The following is a 24,941-nucleotide window of genomic DNA, read 5'->3' on the forward strand; positions in this document are numbered from 1 at the left end:
ACAGAGGTGAAAGCCAGTGTGCTTTATCTCAATCTTCCAGACACCCCTGTGAGAAATATACTTTTATTATTCATTATTTTGTAACAGATAAAACATAGAGGCACAACAGAGTAATTTGTCCAAGATCACCCCACCATGAAATGATGACACCAGGATTCAAACATAGGAAAGGAGGGTATTTGTGAATTTCCTTTCTAGCACTTCTGAGATTCTAAAGTGGGAGGTTCTAATGCAAAAGATTTCTGAAGATGTACTGTCTTCTCACAGGATTTTTATGTTTGTCCTTGTTTTTACTATGGTCCAGACTTTTCATTAAGGGAAGTGTGTCACTCCAAGGGTCTTCTGACAGGTCTTTGGGCTATGGGAAGTAGAAGAGCTAGGAGGACACCTTACAGCATGTAAATTAAATTGGCAAGTGTCATCATTTTGCACATGCTTTTTAGTCACCCCATCTCCTCTCCTCCTGCTGCAACATACCTGCTCATTTCGAACATGTATCTCCTCATCCCCTGGTTTTAGTTCTTGAAGATAAGACCAAGATTTGTTCCCTATTTCTGCAGCAGACTGGTCCTTGAAATAGTAAGTCGCAGAGGCGGATCCATCTCTACAATACAGAGTCAATGACTTCCACTCACTCTTCCTCTTCTTCATCTCCTCCCCTCATCCCCACCCCCAAGTTCACACTGGTCTGACTTCCCTGTCTTCTTCCATTCTACATTTGTTTTAAAATCAAAGAGGCCCCCAAGGGAGTTCTAAGAAGAAGTCATTGCTGTGGGTCAAGTCCACCCACTCTATCTTCACAATTCTAGGAGGCCCCATTGGAAACTCATGCCTGGAACCACATCCCAGCGGTGCCACTTCCTCACCGTGGGGTTTGGGGCAAATTACTTGCCCTTTTCCAGCTCTATTTCTCTTCTCCTTAAGACAGTGATAATAGTAACCATTTCAAAGTGTTCTTCCGAAGATTAAATGATGATGTATGAACATGGCACACAATAAACACCAGAAACGTTAGCTGGTTTTTAACTCTTGGCCATTTAACTCAGTCTCCTTTATTCCCCCTCATCATTTAACCACGGATGACAATTTCATCGATGTTTTTTATAAATCTTTTGAAAGTTAGAGCCCAGATGACATACCTGTGTTCTATAGCAGCAACGATGAACCCATGTGATGCTAGATCAATGCCAATAGCAGAATAAATTGTCCTTCAAAACAAAACAGGAAAGCATTGAGTACCATGCTTAGGGAGCGGGGGCGTTCACTAATGAACCTGGAAAGAGGAAGGCCATTATACCCCTGTTGTAGTGCCTGGGGGAAAACTGGATAGCTGTGTTTCTTGAAGGGGCAGCTCTGCCTCTCAGGGGAATATGTGACAATGTCTAGAGATATCTTCATTATCATGACTGGGCAGAGGGTGCTACTGGCATCTAATTGGTAGACAGAGGGATGCTGCTAAACATCCTACAGCACACAGGACCACCATCCATGATAAGGAATGATTTCCTGTAAAATGTCGGTGGTCCCAAGGTTGAGACACCCTGATGCAGTGATTCTAAATATCACCTTTGAGAGTTCTGAGCTTTAATCTTGGCCCTACTACATATCAGCTATATGACTTTAGATTATTACATTGCTGAATCTTTGTCTGCACCTCTAAAGTGAGACTAATGATGCCTTTGCTTTAGAACAGTTGTAAGGTTTGAATAAGACAGCATATGTAGGAAGGCAGTGCAGTGTGGTGCTTAGGAGAATGGGACCTGCAGTCTGACCACTACATTTGAATCCACCACTGATTAGTTGTCTGCCTTGGAGAAGTCACTGATCTTTCCTATGTAACAGTACGGTACCTGGTGGGACTACTGGAAGGAGCAAGTAAGTTCATAATTTTCAGTGCTTATAACTATGTCTAAAAACAGAGCAAAGACTGAACACATGCCAACTGTTACTTAAATGATTGGACACATGAATCACGTGCTAAGCAACTACATTCATACCCCCTTTCCATTCATTCTGCACAATGTATTCAATCATATCATGTATTCAATAGAATAGAAATTTCAATAGAAAATGGCAATAGAGAACCAAAGGGTAGTAGGAACTCTGCCTTCTACTGTTGAACATGCACAACCTACTCAGACAAGGATCAGCACATCTCTGTAGAAGGACAGAATGTAAATACTTCCAGCTTAGCAGGCAATACAGCAGCTGTCACAGCTGCGCAACTCTGCTGTCCTAGCACAAAAGTACCCATAGACAATGGGAAAGGTGGAGTGAATGTGGCTGTGTTTCAGTAAAGCTTTACTTATAGAAACAGGCAGCTGGCAGGATTTGGTCCTCAGATTCTAACTTGCCAACCACTGGTCAAGTAGAAATCAAATACCTAGCTAAACCACAATTAAGGTACTGAAGATCTTATTGGTTGACTGATTGATTGAGAGAGAAAGAGAGAGGGAAGGAGGGAGAGCATGAGCAGGGGGAGGGAGCAGAGGGTGAGGGAGAGAAAGAGAATTTTAAGCAGACTCCCCGCTGAGTGCAGAGCTTCCTACAGGACTCAATCTCACAACCCTGAGATCATGACCTGAGCCGAAATCAAGAGTTGGACACTTAACCCACTGAGCTACCCAGGTACTGCCTGAAGATAATTTCTTATTGCAGATGATACCCAATTTCTTGCCAACTAAAAGCCACCTATTTCCAAAAGTCTTTTAATCCTCTGAGGTAGGAAGGTAGAAAGAAGGGTAGGCAGCTGAGAGGATGGGAGAGGAGAGAGTGTGGAGGTCATGAAAATGTGTCACTCTAAGATCATGCCACAGAGAGCATAATTGACTAAATATCCCATCCAGCCCCTGCCCCTGTAGATCCACCACCACCAGCTAAGCATCCCGTGGACTACACCCAGTAACTGGGCCACAGCATAGGTACTAATGTAGGCCTATTCTAGTGAGATGTAGGACTCCTTTGATAAGAAACTTCTGGTCAAACACCACCTCTTTTGGCCTGGTCGCATCTCTCCCTGAAGTGTCCTTTAATCTGAGACTCTTCGTACCCAATCTCTCCAGTTCCCGTCTCGTTCCCACATGTCTAGCCTGTTTCACTCAAAAATGTCTTTTATGACTAATCCAGTCTTGGTGTCAATTTCTCAGAAGACCTAAACTAACCCAGGGGATGGTTTTGAGAATGTATTATAATATAGAAGGGTGACAGTCAAAAATGCAAACCCTTCTCTTCTTATCGTGAGGCTAGTCCCTATGAACTGGAAGAAAGGCATAGACTACTTGACCAGATAGGGCTCGACCGATCAATAGATCACAGCCAACACTCGAGGAACCGCAATTCCTCCAACACAGTGGCCATACTGATAGTCCAAAATCTGCTCTTCTTTTTTAGGGGGGTATATAGGCATTTGGTCATTGGTCCTTAGGAGTTAAAAGTGTTTAGCCTCTTAAACATTACCGGAATGCTCCAAGACCATGAGAAAAAACAATCAGTGGATATTTTTCACCAGTCCTCAGAGGGGAATTCCAGTTCGCAGGAGTTGTCACTGAACCTAGACAATGAGAGACGATAATTAGTGTTTTCTATGTCTCCAATGTTGCTGGTTAATTTAACTTACATCTTCTTAGTGTAAATCCTGACCATGGAATTGATATCTATGTTTTTATGCGCTAATAGGAAATTCATTAAAAAGTCTGCTACTGGCTACCTACAAACCAAGGACCTGAAGCATGCAGTTTCCCCCAAGACCATAAAATCATTAATTATCAGTTCTCACTGCCAGCTCTGAGATTAAGGTGAAACACTTTCCTACTTACAGGTGTATTCAGGAAGGCTATTCCTTAGTACCAATCCCAGGTGTTGGCAAAACTTCCAAGGGAATATTCTGAAACTGAATTAAACCTCAGGAACATCACACTGAGAACCAGGATCTTCAAATCAGGGACTCCTTTCATTCCCATTTAGTTATGATCAAGAGAAACAGACCACTGATTCATCAACACTCAGATGGTGTTTTGGATGCTGCTCTGCCACTTACTACTGACCCTGAACAAGTTACAAGAACTCTCTGAGTTTCAGTTTCCTCTTTTTATAAAACAAAGCAGATGATATTTTAGAGGGCTGTTGTGAGAATGTTATCTAAGTAGGGAGTATATGCATAACACTCATCTCGTGACATGGTAAGGGTCCCAGAACATGGAAGATATTGTCTTCTCTTCCTTCACCTCTCCATTGCTAATGTCATTACTATTCTCAGTTACTTGGGTTCCTTTTTCTTATTTATAAAACAGAGATGCAGTCATGAAGATTGGATGTGATGACTGCCATGGAAGTGATTTATAATTTAATCAGCACCATAAAGAAGTGTAGTTATATTTCCATCATTTCTGTTATAGAGTGGTTTTTAAAGAAAACTACAGGGAGACCTTTAAAATGAATGCCCAAAGTTGTAGGCAGGTTTGAGAAGGAAATTTGAAGACCGAGTTAACACTGGCCCAACAGAGGTGTCTGATCAAACAGAGAAGGAAGGAACTGTCTATGTTAGTGTGATGTAGACAAATTAAGTGATGAATGCATAGCAGATTGTCTTGGTGAGAGAAGCTAGTTCCTTGGGGGTGGACAATGGAAATGAGAGTAAGTCTCCCCGTTTATTATGGGTGAGAAATTAGCTTTCACTTTCCTACAGAGCACACAGAGCAGTGAGCACCTCAGCCAGCCTGCTACTTACTCACCAGATTACTGCTCCCCCACAGTATGTAAAGCAGAAAAATTAAGGACCAGTCATAGACAGATTAATTGTAAATTCCGACACTTTCACTCTCTCCATCTACCCCAATGTATGCAGAACAAACAAAATGAGAACCCTTGATTCTCTGATAGTTACCTGGGCTTTTAAGAAATAATTTGTCATTTTAAGAAAAGTTTGGTCTCAAGAAATCTACTTTGATCTTTGCCTGAAACTTTTGCTGTTTTCAAGGTTTTCTTATATTCTAGCACCTAAGAGGCAGGATCAATGGAAATCTTACCAAAAAAGAAGCTCAATATTTTGCCCATAAGCCAGGGTGTTCCAAGATATTTACTAAGACCAAAAAAATATTCTTTGTTTGGGATCCAAAGCGTGTCAGAGTGGTCATCCTCTTGCGATGGATAATACAAACGCAAAAAGGTGCCCTGTAGAGGAAAGAAATTAATGTACTCTTAATAACGTTGCTTCTCCACTATGTTCCAATAGCCACTTTGCATATTTGATTAGTTGAGACCCAAATACCTCTGTTGTTCACAGAGAGGTCCAGAGAAAACTTTTTAAGCTGCTGCGGTGACTGAATACAGAAGAAAGAGAAGCAAAATAAAGCAATATACTTTCTGAGTGGAAAGAAAGGATGAGCAAGCTGGTTTCAACCATTAAGGAAGGGGAAAATAGAGTTTATAGATAAATTAATCAGATGACAACAACACATTGAAGAATGATTTAACTAGCAAAATGCTTCCCATGGAACAAGGCAAATGGCAAAATGAGTCATTGTCGGGGGAGAGCAAGAGCAAGTTTCAAAACCTACCAGTGGGCAACAGTAAGAGTCACTATTAGAATATAAAGATAAGTGGTATTAATCAAAGCCTTACCTTATTAGTATAATCAAACATCAAATCTGTACAACCGACAGAATAAGATCCATTTCCTTTGGGAATTCTACTTTGCCTAATACTTGCAGCAGCCATCAGAGCTTGTATTTTATTGGCCCATGCTGAAAAAAAAGGTAAATATTGTCTCACTGTCATTCATTACACCTCAGACTTTATTCTGCAAAAGGAAATTCCAAGGGAATCAAGTTATACCCCTTAGTTTCTGGCCTCCTTCATTTCTTTAACTAGTCAAACACACACATGATTACAGAGTGTCTGATGTAGTCAAACTATTATGTGGGAATAAACACAGAGGTGGACACAGCCCTTCTCCTGAGATACGACTATCACCTCCTAATACCTGCAGCCTTGCCTTTAGCTTCTACTCTGATCCAGATCATGTTGAAGACTACTTGCCCGGGGATCCCTGGGTGGCTCAGTGGTTTAGCGCCTGCCTTCGGCCCAGGGCATGATCCTGGAGTCCCGGGATCAAGCCCCACGTCGGGCTCCCTGCATGGAGCCTGCTTCTCCCTCTGCCTGTGTGTCTCCCATGAATAAATAAATAAAATCTTAAAAAAAAAAAAAAAAAAAGACTACTTGCCCAATCTGTTGTTCTCAAACACAGACCTTATCTCACATTTCAGATTTGGTCTTAAAACTTCCTGTTAGGTGCCTCCACCTGCTGTCCTTCCCACTAGGAACAACAGGCCAATGGTCCAAAATAAGACTGAATGGCCATCTCCCAACTCTCCCTCCTTATCCTCCCACCACACAGCCCTGCAACTCCAGCATTCCCTATCTTGTGTATCCAGAAATCCAGAATCATCTTCCTACCTCCTTCTCATTAACCCCCTACATCCAACTAGGTCTCAATTTCTAACATTTGTCTTTAGCTTAGAATTCTCTCTTCAGGATAGCCCTGATCCCCTAGCTCAGCTATTATACATTCACAGTCTCTTGACCAGACAGGTGTCATCTCTCCTAGCTGCAATATTCATCTTCTGTCCTAGATTTATCAAGATCTATTTGATCTTGACCCCTTCAGATGCATTTTTCACACAACTCTTAGAGTGATTTGAATCACAAATTTTACCAGGTACTTCTTAAATTTTTTTCAGTGCTACCTATCACCAAGAGGGTATTTCCAAAGGGGGAATGAATATATTGGAATCTTTTTGGAAGGCAGTTTGTAGGTGGTATTAAATCTACACATGCCTTCCTGCACTACTTCCATTGCTACTTGAGGCACAAAGGTGACCTATCCTTCAGTGTTCCAGGGTTAAAATGTATAGACTCCATAAGTGCACAAGTTAAATACCAACTTCCTGGGCACTGCAAGAAAGACTCTTTGTGATCTGAAGGTCCATTGCCTTGTACTCTTCTATTTTTTTCCTTTAAGTCATCTGCTTCCCATGTGCTCCAGCACACCTGAGCTGCACACTGAGTTGTTTGACGCCTTTGCACCTTTATCAATTCTATTTCCTGTGTTTGAAATCCCAATGGCCAAATTCTATTCACCCTTTAACATCCTAATCAGATGCCGGGTCTTCTCTGAAGACTTCCCTCACTCCCCAGACTTAATCATTTCATCCTCAGTATTAAATCAACTCCCTGTATATATTTTTATTATTCTTATCATATATATTTAAATTATATATTTGCATACTCTGTCCCCCACACTAGGCTATTTCGTAAGAGCTATACACATGTCTTTGTATCCTCGGATCTTAATGTTGGCACATAGTTGGTGCTCCATAAACATTTGTGAAAGTGAGCTGAGCTAAGCTTTTTATCCCACTGGGGTCTCATTTGCATCAAACACTTTCTGGTATATATCCTTTTACCCACCCAGTCTTGAAATTGTTTCTCCCTTTTTGGTGCTAAAATTCTTCAACATACTTGCAGTTTTACCTGTTCTCCTCCTTTCTAAACCCCAATCAAGTCCATATTTACTTGTGAGATGGTGAGTCCAAATATCACTGTATTCCAGATTTTCACTTCTCTTGATTCAGCTCACCTACTTGTCCTACTTGTTTTCTTCTATTGGACTCCAAGAGTCGATTTCTCTGCTAGACAGACTCCTTCAAGCTTTCTATCACATTCTGCCTCTGCCACTAAGACACTTGGAGCTATGTTAGGTATGGAACTTACATCAATATTATAGGGCATCATCCAGAAAGATTTTGAGTTACAAGAAGTTCACCTTTCACGTTGGTGACTAATGTGTTAAGCACCTGCCAGTGATGACCCTTTCAATACATAAGGCTTGCCACTCAAAGTTGGCCCATGGATCAGCATCACTGGCATCACCTGAGAGCTTGGACATGCAGGGTCTTTAGTCTTATCCCAATTCTACTGACTCAGAAAAGCTGTGTCTATTAAAGTTTAAAAAGCCCTGGGCTAAGGTACCAGACCACTTGGTTTGACGTACGGGCCAGCAATTCATAGTCCAAAGGTGGGAGGCAGTTCCAAGGAAGGCAGGATATAAATGGATCTGGGGTATTAGAGCCAGGTGATCCCACTTTGGAATCCAGCTGTGCCTCTGATGCTATGATGCTCTGGTCTAGGCAGTTTATTCTCCTCTCTTATCCTCATTTGGGAGGTGGGGCAAAAAGCACTTGACCAGCCTTCAAGACAGATGTCTAAGAATGAAGTGATAATGTAAGTCAAGTGCCTAGCACAGAACACAACACATAATCAGCAGACAACTGATATCATGTGTCCCTTACCTAGAGTTAGTTAACTCTGGCTACCCGAATTTAAGCCCTTAGAGTAGTTTTAGCAGATCTAAAATAGACTCAGATTCAAAATCCAAGGTGTTTCCTCAGGCATTTAAAAACAAAAACAAGGGCAGCCCGGTTGGCTCAACGGTTTAGCGCCACCTTTAGCCCAGGGCCTGATCCAGGAGACCAGGGATCGAGTCCCATATCGGGCTCCCTGCATGGAGCCTGCTTCTCCTTCTGCCTGTGTTGCTGCCTCTCTCTCTCACTCTCTGTGGCTCTCATGAATAAGTAAATAAAGTCTTATAAAAACAAAAACAATGGGACGCCCGGGTGGCTCAGCGGTTGAACCCCTGCCTTCAGCCCAGGTGTGATCCTGGAGACCCAGGATTGAGTCCCACATCGGGCTCCCTGCATGGAGCCTGCTTCTCCCTCTGCCTGTGTCTCTGCCTCTTTCTCTCTGTGTCTCTCATGAATAAATAAAATCTTAAAAAAAAAATAAAAATAAAAACAAAAAAACCCCAACTTCACTGTAAAGCTAACACTTTCAGTCCTATTTAGAATTACAAAAGGCATTTCCTTCTCCATTTAAGAGATTGCCTACCAAGCCATGCTCCACGGTGTAATAGGGAGAGGTCAAGCCTAGAGGATGATGGGTTATGCCTCTGTGAGGACAGCCAATGCTCTGTTGCACTACCACCCACTTCTGCCATGATGTGACAATTCAAGGGTTGAGGGGGAGGACTCTGGCCCATAGAGTTTGATGAGGAGCCCCAAGGAGCTCACAACTGCCTAGGAGGTACTACCTCTGGAATTAGGAGTTCAGTTCTAGAGCCATGGGAGGATTCCGAGAAGGTTTCTCTTGGGAGATCTCCATTCCACATGGGCTCTAGGAACCTTTTTCAATGACCTGGGCATACCCTGGTTCTCTACAACCTGCCTTACCACAAAGCCTTCTCGCTCAGCTTCAGGAACCATAGGTCAAGGTGAGGCTACAGAGCTGGTCTATTCCAAAACACTTGACCCCCTGGGAAGCCTGGAGTTGACCCAGGTTGGGGGTGTAGGTCTACAGAGCCCTGTGGCTGTTCAGTGCCACGGTGGCTACAGGAAAGTTTCATCAGCCTACAGCTATTCCAGTCATGGTCCTGGATTTCCTGTTCTCTAACCATCTGTCAGGCTCCTCGTGAAGGATGAGGCAGGAGAAGGCTTGTCAAGTTGTATGGCCATCCTCTGGATGACACAGTTTGTGGTTCAGAACTTATACATGTCATGTCTAATTTTTCTTCAACTTTAGTTTAATAGGAGCATTAAAACCTGTTGAGTGCTATGAATCTTGTTATGCATTTCCAGTGGTGTGCATTTGTCAAGTATTCCTGATATTCATTCCCAGGTTTTGAGATGGATTATATACCTGTCAGGAACATGTCATTTTCTTATACAGCTTTACATCATCCCTTAACAGAAAGGATATCTCTAGCCCATACTTTACCTGCATAACCATGTTATCTATATATCCATTTGGTTAGAAGAATATAAACAACCATCTCTTTAATCCTTTAGTTAATAAATGATTTTGAATACTTTACAAATTATTTTTGCATTCATTTTTGAGCATTGAGAATGGAGCACTGGGCTCAAGGTTGCAATTACCAAGATGAATAAAGCAGTGTCTCTTTCCTCAAGTTTCTGCCAGTCCAATGCCAGCTTTCCAATGATTTTCAAATATGAAGGGGATATAAAACATATTTTGAAATTCTCACCCTGGACCAATAAAAAGCGCATGATGTAAATGTCTCCTAGCTGATAATCTGCTCATGCGGTAAGATGTTACTTGTTCTAATTCCTAGTTAAAATTAATTTAAATAGGCTGGACACTCCTGAAGCTTGTCCACAAGCTTACTGTCATGGTCACCTGTGTGTCTACCAGTGACTCAGTTTCCTGATAAATGTTGAATGAATGCACCTGTGAGACAGTATGCCATTTCCTATACAAATGTAGATATAACACCTACTCTTTCCTACTGATGTCTTTACTTCCATAACTATGAAGAAGGACAATACAAAAGCACAGTGTTATGAAAGTTCTTTTGTAAATGTTACAATAAGGAGTCACCCATCAAACCTGAACAGCTAGATCCAGGGTGACCAAGTGTGTTGCTATAGGCAGTATGGCACCATTCAGAAGCCACCTCCATGGCTCACCTCAGGGGAGGCTGGATAGAGAAGAGCATGCATCACAATGCTCTGGGATTGGCCAGCATTCACAAATCTCCAGAAGCAATCTCTTTGCAGTAAAGGTCCTTCTTAGTGATGGCAGATGTACTTGTCTAAAGATGGCTGCCTCACTCTGGCCACCTCTTCGGGCTTGACTAAACCTCCTCTCCTCTCCTTCCCTCCCACCACAGGCTAAGAAAGAGCAAGAGATGCATGTCCAGTCTCAACTGGAGCTCTTAGCTTGTCCCTACCTCTCCCTGTGATAACACAGAAAACATGGTTTCCCTCTGGCCCTCAAGACTCTAAATGCCTTTTTCTCACATCACCTCCCAGTACTAACCAGGACTACACCTGTTGAGCAAGACAACTGCCTCTCCTTCCCCTTCGTGGGAGCAGGCTTTGTGGTTGCCTCTCAGGGGACTCCAAGGGAGTTGTGTCGCTGCACCTGAGTGGGAGCAGGTCAGGGCAGTGAGAGAGAGAAGAGGAGGTGCTGAGGAAGTTCTCCACAGTGGTTGCAGAGCTGAGCTTCCAGTTGATCTGAACATGCCTCATCTTGGTTCTGTCCTGCAGTCGTGATATTGAAGAAGACAGGAGCTTCTTCAGTTTCATTTGGAATGAGGAGAAAGTGAGGCCCTCTCCCCTACCCCAGGAGAACAGAAGGTCTCCATGAGCCTCTTTATAGTAAAACTTGTTTAGAAGTCCACACATGCAACTGCTCTGAGGCCACATTGAGTCCGGCAACAGGTCAGTTGCTCAAGCCCTGGAACAAATAGACCTCTTACCTGATGATCTAATATGGGCAACAGGATTTAGGTCTTGCCAGTCAATAGGATGAACCAGTGTGAGGCAGCTGCAGAGGCAGAAAAGCGCATGCAGTTTGGGTGGCAACATCTTGGAAGCTGAGCAGTGGTTTCAGCTTAAACTTCTTCAAGGCAGGTTATTAAAAGAAAAAAAAAACATGCAATAAAGAGGACTTAAATAGGCTGACAAATCAGTGTGATTAAGGTACTAGTAACATGAGTTTATATATTATTAAGGAAGAAGACACCTGGAAACAATGGAACATGCATTTCCTGAGCTGGATTTTTGAAAGGCATCTGATGGAAAATCCCTGGTAGGCTGGATTGTAGAGCATAGAAATAACACTTCTAGCATTCACGACAGGTTTGTGGTCACTCATTCTCTAATTCTGCAGCAGTCTAGTTTGGCGATAAAGAATAGCACCAAGGGCCATCTGGATGGCGGCATTTGCTTAACTGTCCAACTCTTAGTTTCAGCTCAGGTTGGGATCTCAGGGTGGTGAGATCCCGCCCTTTGTGGAGCTCCATGCTCAACAGAATCTGCTTAAGATTCTCTCTCCCTTTGCACCCCCTCCAAATAAATAGGAAAACATAAAAATATAATAATGGTAACAATCATAGATCACAATCACAACAATATCCAGGCATGTCTGGACATCAGTGAACATTCCGTAAGTTTAGGCTAATGTTTCAGCTACAGCAATATGATCATCTTAGATCTAAGATGATCATATTGCTGTAGCTGTGACAGTTTTGGTGCTGCTGACATTTTATTTTTGGTGATCTCTATAATCCTACTACACTGAAAGCTTCCCAAAGCGGAGGTCAGGTCTCAGATATTGTTCCCACCACCTAGGAGGGCCTGGTGTGCAGTGGTGTTGCATAAATGTTTATAGAATTCATGAATGAATGTTTGTAATCCAACAAACAGCGTATTAGACTCACGATAATACGAAATGATATTACAGCTGGGAGCTATCCTAACATCTTATTAGCAAAAACTATCTTGTATTTGTGCATCACCTTTACCCTTTAGAATTTCTCCCTTCAAAAAGCCAAGCTGTCTCTTCACTGATACTAACTTGCTAGTGAAATTTTTTCAGATGTATTTCTATGCTTGAACACACACACACACATACATGCATACACATAACTATATGTACATAAACTATATAGTTTAAAAATTTGCAGAACTTCAAGTTGCATTTTTAATTTGGTTGTATATTTAGAGTCTTCTCATGTGAGTACATGTACTATAATTTGTCTTTTTATTTTAAAATGGCACTTTGGGGACACCTGGGGGACTCAGTGGTTGAGCGTCTGCCTTTGGCTCAGGTCGTGATCCTGGGATCCTGGGATCGAGTCCTGCATCCAGCTCCCTGCGTGGAGCCTGCTTCTCCCTCTGCCTGTGTCTCTGCTCCTCTCTCTGTGTATCTCGTGAATAAATAAATAACATCTTTATAAAAAAATAAAATCACACTTCAGAGTTGCGAAAACAAAAGTTTGTTCACTGGGGCGGCTAGGTGGCTCAGTCGGTTAAGCATCCACCTCTTGATTTCAGCTCAGGTAGTGATCTCAGGGTTGTGAGATTGGGCCCCACGTTGGGCTCCATGCTCAGTGTGGAGTCTGCTTGAGGTTCTCTCTCTTCCTCTTCCTCCGCCCCTCTGTCTACTCTCACTAAAAAAAAAAATAAACTCTTAAGAAAAAATTGGCTCACTAAGTAAATAACAATACTGCCAACATTTGAAGGCTTCCTACACGCCCAGCATTTTTCTGTTTCTGGCACCTGTTATCTTATTCAGTCATCACTAAACAATTTGCGAGGGAGGTTTCATTATCACCTTTGTATGGATCAGAGGAAATAGAGGCAAGGAGAATTTAACTGATTTGTCCTAATCACACAGCTAGCAAGGGCTGGAGGCTGGGCTTGATCCCAGAATATCTGAGTCCTTCCTTTTAACCACAGCACATCAACGTGGTGTATCTATCACCAATTCCTCTCCAGCCTAAACCGATAATCTTCTAAAGTTAATGAACACAGCAACTCTTTCAAGATGCTAATGTGTTCAGGAACTTCCTGGATTGGAAAGAAGACTTAAAAAAGAGTTAGAAATTGTTCTCATAAGAGATGAGCATCTGCCTCATTGTTCTTGCCTTAATTTATATTTGGAGCAAGCTTCCAGAGCCCTTGGTAACTGCAGAGTACTGGGTGTGAATCCAGAGAAACTAAACCTTTATCCGCACTGCACTCTGTAAAGAACCTAGTAAAGCATTCATCACAATTGTTTCCCAAATAAGCTACTGGGTTTCCCAAATAAGCAACAGAAGAAACTGAGTGGAAGTCAGGCAATCTGCTCACCAGCCTCCCCTTCTGTTGTACTGTCACAACTGGGCTTTTCATCCACAGAAAAGTTTTCACAGGGATGTGAGCAGAGGGCTTTAAGAAATTCCACCCCTGGTGCTTATAGCCCATGACTGAATAAGAGGAGTGTTCTTCGGCCATTTGGAAAACCAAGGAAGACAAAGAAGAGGAAGAAGGCAAAGTGAAATACACACGGAGGTCAACAGAGATTTTTTTTTAGGAATATTGCACTGTCCCAAAGAAAGTTAGCTTGCCCACAGCTCCTTGGTATTCGTGACAACCTCCCTGTAACAACCTAAGGAAGAGTTTGAGACAGCCAATTGCTGGAAGGGCTTCCCCAAGCCCTCCAAGCAGGACTGGAGAGCTCTGCCCTCCCCATGCTTCCCACCAGACCTGTGCCAATGCCATCACCTTTGGTTCTCAGAGTGATTTAAGGCCAGGTGAAATGGCACACCGGAGTTCCCACCCTGACCCCATGCAAGCTACAATGGTTCTTGGAGAATCTTTGTTCACACTGACTGGGGCGCCTTAGTGGCTCTGTTGGTTAAGCATCCCACTCATGATTTGGGCTCAGGTTGTGATCTCAGGGTCATGAGATCGAGGCCTGGTCAGGCTCCGTTCTGGGTGTGGAACCTGCTTAAGATTCTCTCTCTCTCTCTCTCTCTGTCCCTCTCCCGCCCCGCCTTACACTCACACACTCTCTCTAAAAAACAAAAACAAAAACAAAAACAAAATCCATACTGACTGACTCCTGAGTCCCACCCCAGACCTACTGACTCACAATCTTTAGAAGGCATGTCCAGGCATCTGCACTTTAGCTTTTGAGGGCTCCCAACACAGCCACACCCAGAATGTAGTATTTGGAAACTGCTGCAACGGAACAAAAAGAGTACTATTTATTTATTTATTTACTTACTTACTTATTATGTTTTTATTTGAGTAAACTCTGCTCCAACATGGGGCTCGAACTCACGACCCTGAGATCAAGAGGCACATGCTCCACCGATGGAGCCTCCCAGGTACCCAGAGAATACAATTGGTTTAGAGGTTCTCACCACTCTATCACATGTGCTGTCTCATCTCATCCTCAAAGTAGGAATCCTCTAATTTAATGATTGGCTGCCTCATTCATTCATTCATTTGTTCATGTATTCATTCAATTTTAAGAATGCCAATATGTCAATCTATGTTTGGGATAAAAATATTTCTAAATTAAAAAAAAAACCCAGGTTTTTAAAATAGACATGATTTTTATCTCCAAAATTCCAGTGGGTTGAGAGACTTTCAAACAATTGTGATGAATGCTTTACTAGGTTCTTTACAAAGTGCAGTGTGGATAATGGTTTAGTAGACATAAGAGAGAAGCAAATCGTAGCATCCTGCATTTTTCATTTTGGGAAGAAGATCAATGAAAGACAGACTATGGTTCCAGGCTGAAGTCACACTGCCACTATTTGTGGGCAGGACTGGAGGGAAGGTTTTCTTCCTTCGACCCCAGTGTACTGAGTGATAGAACAACCCAGATGGGATCCCTCTCTTTTCTCCACTTCCCCAGCCACAGAATGCACTGCCTTCCACTGCTACTTCTGGCTGGTGTGCTTTGTGGGATGGAAAGTTATGCCAAGACTGTCCTTCTGGCAAAACAGCTCAGTCCAAAGCAGTGGATAACAGGCACCAAAGTTTCCCTACAGTCAGGAAAGGGGGCCTTCTCTGGGCCTGGACCCTCAAGGGCACTGGAGAAGTAGGCACTTCCTGCCTCAGCAAGTAGAGGCTCCCATATCTGGGAATAGTCAGGCCCTGGAGCCACTATCCACACAGAAGGCCACCCTCTCTGCTCAAAACAGCATCCTGTACATGTCTCCATTCGGGCACTTTTCGCAGCCTTTACTACAAGGCTCTGTTTATAGGATTGCTTCACCTGTGAGCTCCTCCAGGGCAGGGACTGGTTTCATTTGTCATTTATTGTTATAACTTAACAAAGGACCCAGTATCTAGCAAGTATTAGTAAATACTTCTTGACTAAGGATGAAAGATCTTATCTTCTTTTTTGTGTGAGCTACAGGTAGCCCAGAAACATATTCCCAGATGATTTCACATCAGGTGTGCCTTCTTGAGGCACCGAAGTGAGTAGGGATCAATTACTTGGGTCTCAGTGCCTAGAACCCAAATGCCTGGGTCTGAAACCTAGCCTGGACATTAGAGTGTGACCCTCTGCAAACTGTAGAATCCTTCTGTGCCTTATTTCCTCATCTGCAAAATGGGGCTGAGGATGATAATAATATTCCCCAACGTTAGATGATTAATACATGTAAAACAGTGTTCTTGCATGTGGCTAGTGCGAATGTTAGCATACTCATTTTGCATTGCTACCACCATGCTTTGCCCCTAGGTAAGTAGTTGCTTAATAAATGTTAAAGAAATAAAAGCTAGTGTGTCAATCAAGACCTTATTGAGATAGATGCAAGAAGCCATCCTTGGTCAACATCCCCTTTGTCCATAGGTGGTTCTGCTGAAGAGATCTTAAGGTTTCATTACGGGTTCTAACATGCCCTAAAGACTATAATTATCATTTCTCCTACTTTTCTTGGGGGAACTTTGTATTCACTCACCCTCTTCCCCTTTGCAGCCTGCTAGAGCCTCATAAGGCCAGGGGAACCTCTTCTCTTGGCCTCTACCATCTCTACCATCTGCTTCTCAAGACTTACGTAATATTCCTCCTTTCAGCTCCTTATTTGGCATCTCAAGGTAACAGCTCCCTAGTCTAACAAGCTGCCAAGAGGTACTGATGTGCTCACGAGGCTCTCCTCATCAACTTCCAAATAACAACACTTTCTTTTAGCCACGGTCTCCAGGTGGTATCCTATCAAAGCCCCTGAAAGTTTACTCTAAAGGAGAGAATCATATGCTTTGGGGAAGAAATGCTTTGGAGAAAAAAAAAAAAAAAGGGTCTTTCAAAGTCCTTCAAATCAGATCCCGTGCGGAGTAATCCACCCTGGCTACTCCAGCACCCTCTGGCTGCCAAGTTTCAGACTAGAGTGAGTGTGGCTGCACTCTATCATTCAGCACTGCAGTGAAGAGCTAGTCCATAAACTAGGAGTCTGAATTATTCAGAGTATAGTTTGCGATATAACTTCTGTGTTTGAGAGAGATAGGCAATAGACAATACTTAAAGGGTGCAAACAGCTCTGTTCTGGAGATGCAATTTCCCATCATTAAAAACAAAATGGGAAAATTGTTCCTTTTTGAAACCATTTTTTTCTCTATATTTGGGACATATAAGCCAGTCTTCTTTCAGGAGGTTTAATAGTGAAACAGGCAATTCTGGACAAGAAGCCCTTTTAAAATTAAACTAGTGATGTCAGGCAAAAAGCTGTAGAAGTAATAAGAAAGAGGATCTTGATGTTCATTTTTAATCAGTTTTACATTTTCTAAAAACCTGAGTGAGAACTCTTTGGATCTGGAGGAGGACTTGATGAAGCATGCTTCTGGAAGCGTTGACAAATGTTCCTAATTAGCATATCATAGGCATCTGAGGAGAGACTCAGGGATTGTTTTTCAGTGTCTCAACTTGTTGGCTTGGGTTTTGTCTGCTTGAATATTAGCAGAAACTCCTAAAGATAAACAAGGAAGTATTTCGACTGCAATTCAGACCTTCTGAATCCAAAACTTGAGGACTGGTTCTTGACTTGAGTCAAGAAATTTAAAAAAAGGTGATATGAGGTATAAATGACTATCTTTTATTGAGCACCTACTATGTGCCAACTATGTCTGTATACTCAATGTAATTGCTAGTCCTCACAAGGAGTAGAGTTAGGCAGGTACTATTACCTCCATTTTACAGTTAGGAACACTGAGGCTTGGGGCGATTTGCTCACTCAAATGCCTGGTAGGTTTTGGAGGCTTGACCAACAAGCCCAGCACTCTGAGGTATATGAGCAAAAACTATCAGTATATTTTGCTCTCATTTTCATTTAAAGATGTATGTTTATACACAAGTGGAAAAAAGTCTAGATGAATATAAAGCTAGAATGTTCTCACCACTTATATTTAAGTGGAGGATTACAAATGGTTCTTTTTTTTTAAATGTACTTTGCTAATTTGTCAACAACAACAACAAACACACACTGCTTGAGCAGGAAAATTAAAATAAAAGAGAAAACAAAACCCTAGCTCTTTACTTGAGCAACAGAATCTAAACAAATGGCTTCCTGTCAGAAAGAAGCTGGACACAGAGATTTTTGGCCCAATTTGGAGATAATATTGGATTTGAGGCTTTGTTTTGGAGCAATAATTTTAGGGGAAAGGTGTGCTTCATTTCAGTTTGAAAGTCTGGAGTAGGTATTTTTCCTGAAAAAAAAAAATCAGTGATTTGTGGTTATTACAATTTCAAATTAGTATACCCATGAGCCAGGCATTGTGCTAGGCTTTTAAGGGAGTTTCAGAGTGTTAGGGGATGGGGATGAAGGAGGTTTGAGGTGTAGGATGACAAAAGAGAATAATATTCTTCAAAGAGTGCCTGGTTTTGAGCTCCAGATAAAGATAAACACAGGGGGCCTGGGTGCACAGTCTGTTAAGTGTCTAACTCTTGCTTTTTACACTTGGGTCATGATCTCAGGGTCCTGAGATCGAGCCCCACATAGAACTCTGTGCCCAGCATGGAGCCTGCTTCAGATTCTCTCCTTCTCCCTCTGCCCCTTCTGCTCATGCTCTCTCTCTAAAACAAATAAATAAATATATATATATTAAAAAAAGATGAACATAACCTACTCCAGCCCTGGTGAAACAATGAGATACTAATCGAATGCCCTTGTTCCACATACAAAGAAATTGAGACTTAAAAGAAGGGAAAAAATTTCCTGGAGCCACACAGCAAATCAGTGGTCAAGCTGGGATGAGAATACCTTGTCCCCTGGTCACTAGGTCATCAGGTCTGCAACTGCAGTGAGCCCAACATTGTAGGGAAGGTTCATGTGGGCTCTTGGGGAGACCAGGGTGTCCCATCAAGCTCTGGACAAGGGCAATAGGAAAGGCCTGGCTTTAATCAGAAGCATCAACTCAGCCAGTCATTGAACATCTGAAACCTAAATCTCCCAGCTGATGAAGTGGAATTAACAATACCTGTGTGGTGGAGTTGATGAGGTGAGGGAACATGCTAGCACAGCACCGAAGACACCAACTCTCAGGACATAATCCTTTCCCTTATTCACTAGGAACCAGCTTAAGTTCCATTGGGAGAAAAATACATTAGACTCTAGAGATCACATTCTGAGAAAGGAGAGAGTCTGTGACCTGAAAGTTGGCAGGTTTATCCTGCTGAGTGGCCCAGACAGCTCGGGTAGGGCAGGCTCTGGCTCTGCCGGTTTCTCATCCTCTGCACCACTAACATTTGGGACCAGGTAATTCTTTCTTGTGGGAACTGGCGTATGCATTGGAGGATACTTAGCAGCATCCCTGGACTCTATGCATCAGATGCCAGTGGTAACATTCTCCCCACAGCCCCGAGTTGTGACAAAGACAAAACCATTGCCAAATGTCCCTGGGTGGGGGGGGTGAGGCTGCCCCTGGTGGGGAACCACTAGACTACTGGGAACAAGTGGGTACAGGTAGGGAGAGGCCTACCTTATCTAGGAGATGGAACAAAACCACATATACAAAACAGAACAGACTTGAAAACCATTTATTTTAAGAGAAAAACTATACCTATGAGCCCCTTGCTAACCAGGTAGGTTTATTGAACAGCATATGTAGGATATAACCTATGTATAAGTTTAAGTTTACTAAGATATGTAAATTCTTCCCTAATGTATTCAACTTGTGGTATGTATGCGCCACCACACTTGTCTTTCACCTTATTCCCCCCATAATCCAGCTGAGTGTCTTATGTCTTGATGCCTTGGATGGTTTCCTCAGCCAGCAGCACTTGCCCCATTGGTTGACCCATATCCATTCAAACATTTACTAAGTACCAACCATGTGCTAGGCAGTGAGTGCTAAGGTCTGGCTGGCTCCTACCATGAGCACCCGAAAACCTCTGAAGGGCAACAGTGCAGCCAGGACTTCAATGCTATGAGGAAATTTCAGTCTTGAAATTCAAAACTCTGTAAATGAATTATTCTAAATACATACACGGGTCATATGTTCTTTTGCCTTGGTAGTTTTTGTCTTGAATGCCATGTAGATGATGGGATATTTGCAGCATTGCCTTCTTTCTGCTTTGGCTAAGTGCTGAGGAGGCATGGAGAGAGCCAGTGATTTCTTTTTTTTTTTTTTTTTTCCCTAGTGATTTCTTAAAGTGCAATTTGGAGTTTGAGACATTTTGATAAGAGTGGGTTTGGTGTGGACACAAAGGAGGATGGTCTATTCCAGGGGGTGTGCGGTGCCAGAAAGCACGGAAAGCCCTCCTAGGAGAGGTCCTGCAGGAGCTGACAGTCTCAAGAGGAGGATCCTTAGCAGACTGAGCTGGGTTGATGGGTCTCTCCCCCAGATCTTTAGCCCGATGATCCGTGTGTCTGGGGCTCACAGGGGATGTACGGCACAGGGGTTTAGAGCCTCAGTGCATTCACTAAACACAGTTGTGCCCCCAGGCCACAGTCCAGTCTACTTGTGTCCCAGTGATTCCAGGGCAGCCCTTTCTTTACTCCTTAGCTCACCTCTCCCCATTTGGTTCAAGGCTCGCTCCATAAACGGATGCACTCTCCTTTGCGCTGCTCTCCTATTCCTTACAACCGAAGAGGAGAAACCTCCTTCTCCAAGGAAAACAGAAACACCAGGATGACCCTCCTTCTGAGGCCTTTCTCTCTGCCTTAGATCCAATTCCAGACCACATTCACCCTCTCCTCTTTACGACTAGCTCTCAGTCCTAGGCTCTGCCCTCATTCCTCCCCAGTTAAGGGCACCTGATCTCCTGGATGGTAACCCCCACTCGCCCCAGTGCCCCCAAACCACCCTCACTTTACACCATGACTTTAGGGTTAATTTATGTGTCACTTCTTAACACCAAAAAATCTTGTCCATTTTCTTTACCCAAACTGATTGAAGCTGCTCCAGAAAATGTCCACTATCTTTCACCTTTTCAAATGTCACACAGGTTCTATGTATCTTTACAACACAGTCGTTTGGCTTTGAATCCATTTCTCTAGCTTTCTTTCTTAGGTAAAACTGTTTTTGCTGTTTCACATGATTCTATTGTAAGTGACTACCAATCCTCTATGGAAGTATTACACATTCTAGATCAATGTGGCCAAATATTTGCCATGTTACTAAAATAAAAATAGCGCTTCTTGCTTTTCTGAACAAAGGACCACTATCAACGGCAGCAAGTCCCAGCTTTTTCAGGCACTGGCTTTCTTTTACCTTCTGATGGCCACTGAGATATCTGAGAGGATGACTAAGGGAAGCCTCTGAATCCAAACAAAGAGGGATAATTCATAAGAAGTCTGTTAACTATCGTGGTTCTCTTTCTACAGAAAAGGACCTTCTTCTCAACCATGGGATGTGAGTTAGCTAAATCTGTATTTACGTTTGCAAACTTTTCAGGATGCTGAAAAGGATAATATTTTTTTTAAGATTTTATTTATTCATTCATGAGAGACAGAGAGAGAGAGAGAGAGAGAGAGAGAGAGAGAGAGAGAGAGAGGCAGAGACACAGGCAGAGGGAGAATCAGGCTCCATGCAGGGAGCCTGATGGGACTCGATCCCAGGTCTCCAGGATCAGACCCCGGGCTGCAGGTGGCGCTAAACTGCTGCACCACTGGGGCTGCCCCTGAAAAGGATACTATTGACTTTGGATATTTACAGCTGGAGAATCCAAGGTGATTTTGTTTCCACTGAAACATTTGATGCTGCAATGTTACTAAATATAATCTTTGAAGGATCATGACTGACACCATCAGCCAATACAAAATTTTCAAGGAGAAAGATGGACCTGGCCAGACAGAGCAGTAATTGGTAAACAAAAAGCTGGGAAACATGGGACTTACCTATTATTTAACTCCTGAAACTTATCAAAGCACAGTCAGCAGTTCTGGTGGGGATATAAATAGGTACCGTGACTTTTGGAAGGCAATATGGCAAGCCTTAAATTGTCCATACCCTTTGACCTGTTCATTTCTGAGATCAGCACACACAAAAATTGTATTCACAGGGAAGAAAGGCTCTCAGAATACAATGCACTATGGCGTTCATTCCAATTCTATTTAGGAGAGCCAACATACACAAAGGGAAGCCCTACAGAACCTCAAACCATAATGTCATCAATGGGATTTTATTCAGTTAGTAACATAATATTTACAAAACGATTTGTGATGACTTAAGAAACCATTTACAATGCAATTCTAATTGAAAAAAGATCCTAAGATTTTGCTGTGTAAAAATTCACCCTAAAAGACTATTAATATAATAAGGGTTATAGAATTATGGTGGTTTTCCCATAATGTTTCACATTTTCTTTTGCAACCAAACATACTGCTTTACTATGCTTTACTACTAGTAAATAATCTTGAAAGAATATTTAGTACAGTTCATATAACCATGAAAAGTATTTCCATTTAATATTAAGTAAAATGTTATGGAGAGAATAAAGAGGATTAGCCATGATCTCAGATACATAAGATAGGAAGAAGAAGAAATGTGTATGTGGGGGACAAAAATAAGGACAAGACCCAAAATATATAAAAGAGATAACAAACATTTACAAAGTTGATCTTTCTTAAAGAGTTTGTATTTAGAAATGAAAGGTAATTTTTAAAAAGATTTTATTTATTTATTCATGAGAGACACAGAGAGAGAGACAGACATAGGCATAGGAAGAAGCAGGCTCCTCAGAGGGATCCTGATGCAGGACTCAATCCCTAAACTGGGATCACACCCTGAGCCAAAGGCAGATGCTTCCTGTTTTTCTCTTTTATCCATGAGAAGATTCACTTTAAAAAAAAAACACTAATTTTAAAATTATAAAACCTGAGAAGCATTTTCTTCTATTTTGATTCCTTGACCACTAGATAAAATATTATCCCAGCAGATAGAAAAGAGCTTTAGAGTGCTCAGAGAACACATTCTACTTAAATCTATTTAAATGCTGGTACCTTCTGGGGGCTCCTGGCTGGCTCAGTCAATTGACTCAGGGTTGTGAGTTCCAGCCCCAGGTTGGGTGTAGAGGTGACTTTTTTTTTTTTTAAAGTCTTTTCTTCTGTGTACTTAATGTCTATCTCTCAAGCCACAGTTTCCTACTTGCTCTTTAAATCCCAGCTGAGGGCAGCCTGGGTGGCTCACAGTTTAGCGCCACCTTCAGCCCTGGGCATGATCCTGGAGACCGGGGATGGAGTCCCACGTCGGGCTCCCTGCATGGAGCCTGCTTCTCCCTCTGCCTCTGTCTCTCTCTGTCTCTCTCTCTGTGTCTCTGGTGAATAAATAAATAAAATCTTTAAATCCCAGCTGAGATTTCTATATCACACCCGAGCTCTGCTAACTCTCTGTTCCAGTCCATCACTAGTAAATTCTCATCAGGCATTATTTCCCTTTTTGAAATGAAAGACAAACCAAAAATGCAAAATGTCCACTCTTGAGTCCAGAATTTCTGTTAAGAGCTGATGAGTAGACCTGTGTAAATCCTAATCCTGACAAGGGATTAGGGCCTGTGAGTTATGTCTCCTGTTCCTGGTAAAGAGAAGAGAAATGGCTCCTTCACAAGTACCAGGACTCTCTTCCTCAAATTCTTTCTGATGAACTTTTGGAATGGGAGTATATGGCTGCTGGAATAATGATACTCCTCTACTCTCCAAATCTCCACATCTTAATCCCCAGAACATGACACACCAAAGGGGAATCAAGGTTATAGATGGAATTACGGTAGCTAATCAGTTGACTTGAACACAGATTAGCCTGGATTATCCAGAAGGGCACAATATAATCATTAGGGTCTTTAAAAGTGGAAGAGGGAGAGTGGCCACAGAAGGTCCTATGACATGAGACCAGGTGTGTCTTGTGCGGTCCTCGGGTGCAGGGCCAAGGTATGGCCAGGAGCCTGGGGTTGGGTGTGGTGGACACTCCAGTCCCCTGCAATCCCCTCCCCCCATGTTCTCTGAGTGCTTCTGTGAAGCCCTGCGATGCACAGGCAGGGTGGCCAGTGCAGTAGGTGTGGATGTGCCTGACAAGATAAAGAGCTGAATCTTAGGGGTGTTCCTGGCCCGTGGCTCCTTCAGCTCCATCACCAGCATGCACCTGTGCTTGCTGAGGTGGCCAGAGACCACCTACCCCAAACAGGTCAGTTGGGGTTGGGGAAGTGGAATGGGGTGGCAGATCTGATGGAGGAACTAGTGGATTGGGCCTTCTGCACCTTTGCTGGCCATTATCATCACCACCATTGTTAAAACTGCTCAGCTTATGAATTCACAGCAAAACTGGTGGCATACATTTCCTCCATCATATTCAAAGAGCTAAGCCCCTTACCCCTGTGACATGTGGACCTGCCCCTGACTGCCGTAGCATTGAACGTTTTTCTGGGTCCAGCACCCCTGCCATCTCATGTTGCCAATATATGCTAAGAAGACACTGGGCACTTTATGGGGATCTGGCTACCTCCTCAGTTACTAAAACATGTGACTCTTGATCTCAGGGTTGTGAGTCTAAGCCCCATATCAGGCGTCAAGATTACTAAAAAATAAAAATAAAAAAATAAAAAGATGCTGGGCCCTTTATAGAAACTGGAGCATTCTTTCTGGTGTTCCCTGGAGGATTTACCTGCATAGCCAGATGGACAGGTAGCATGTGCCTCTGAGAGCTCTTGCTGCCCTTCAGTGAGTAAGCAAACATGCTATAATGGGAACTTTGACATTTTCTCCTTTGAAAGAATAGATCTTAGACAATTACAAATTAACAATCTTGTATGTAGGGCATTTCCAATATAGATGGCATGGCTTTGCCAGAAATATTTAATCAGCTGGGAATACTTAATCTAGAAATGTTTCATCTCTTCAACTTTCTATTTCATAGTTAAGAGAATGAAATGGCATTTTGGAATTACAAAAAATAAAGAAGCAGGGGCAGCCCCGGTGGCTCAGCAGTTTGGCGCCTGCCTTTGGCCCAGGGTGTGATCCTGGAATCTCAGAATCGAGTCCCACGTCGGGCTCCCTGAATGAGGCCTGCTTCTCCCTCTGCCTGTGTCTCTGCCTCTCTCTCTCTCTCTCTCTCTCTCTCTCTCTCTCTCCCCGTGTGTGTGTGTGTGTGTGT

General features: G+C 42.8%; 1 protein-coding gene across 6 annotated transcripts in view; it reads right to left on the bottom strand.

The window, feature by feature from the left end:
- Positions 1 to 24,941, bottom strand: part of PLA2G7 (phospholipase A2 group VII) — a 41,892-nt gene that overhangs the window by 8,063 nt on the left and 8,888 nt on the right. For 2 of the 6 annotated variants that reach the window (XM_025418958.3, XM_025418954.3), the window contains exons 2-7: positions 11,336 to 11,478; positions 5,620 to 5,741; positions 5,025 to 5,169; positions 3,457 to 3,550; positions 1,140 to 1,208; positions 478 to 604 (exon numbers count right to left, since the gene is read on the bottom strand). In XM_025418958.3, the coding sequence (XP_025274743.3) occupies positions 478 to 604; positions 1,140 to 1,208; positions 3,457 to 3,550; positions 5,025 to 5,169; positions 5,620 to 5,741; positions 11,336 to 11,444 (666 nt within the window). In that variant the 5' untranslated portion in view covers positions 11,445 to 11,478. Of the gene's footprint in view, positions 1 to 477; positions 605 to 1,139; positions 1,209 to 3,456; positions 3,551 to 5,024; positions 5,170 to 5,619; positions 5,742 to 10,893; positions 11,118 to 11,335; positions 11,479 to 24,941 lie in introns of those variants that run through there. The other 4 variants (XM_025418953.3, XM_025418955.3, XM_035697657.2 and 1 more) reach the window with 4 other exon arrangements.

The sequence above is a fragment of the Canis lupus genome, chromosome 12 (assembly GCF_003254725.2).
Source record: "Canis lupus dingo isolate Sandy chromosome 12, ASM325472v2, whole genome shotgun sequence".
Lineage (NCBI taxonomy): Eukaryota > Metazoa > Chordata > Mammalia > Carnivora > Canidae > Canis > Canis lupus.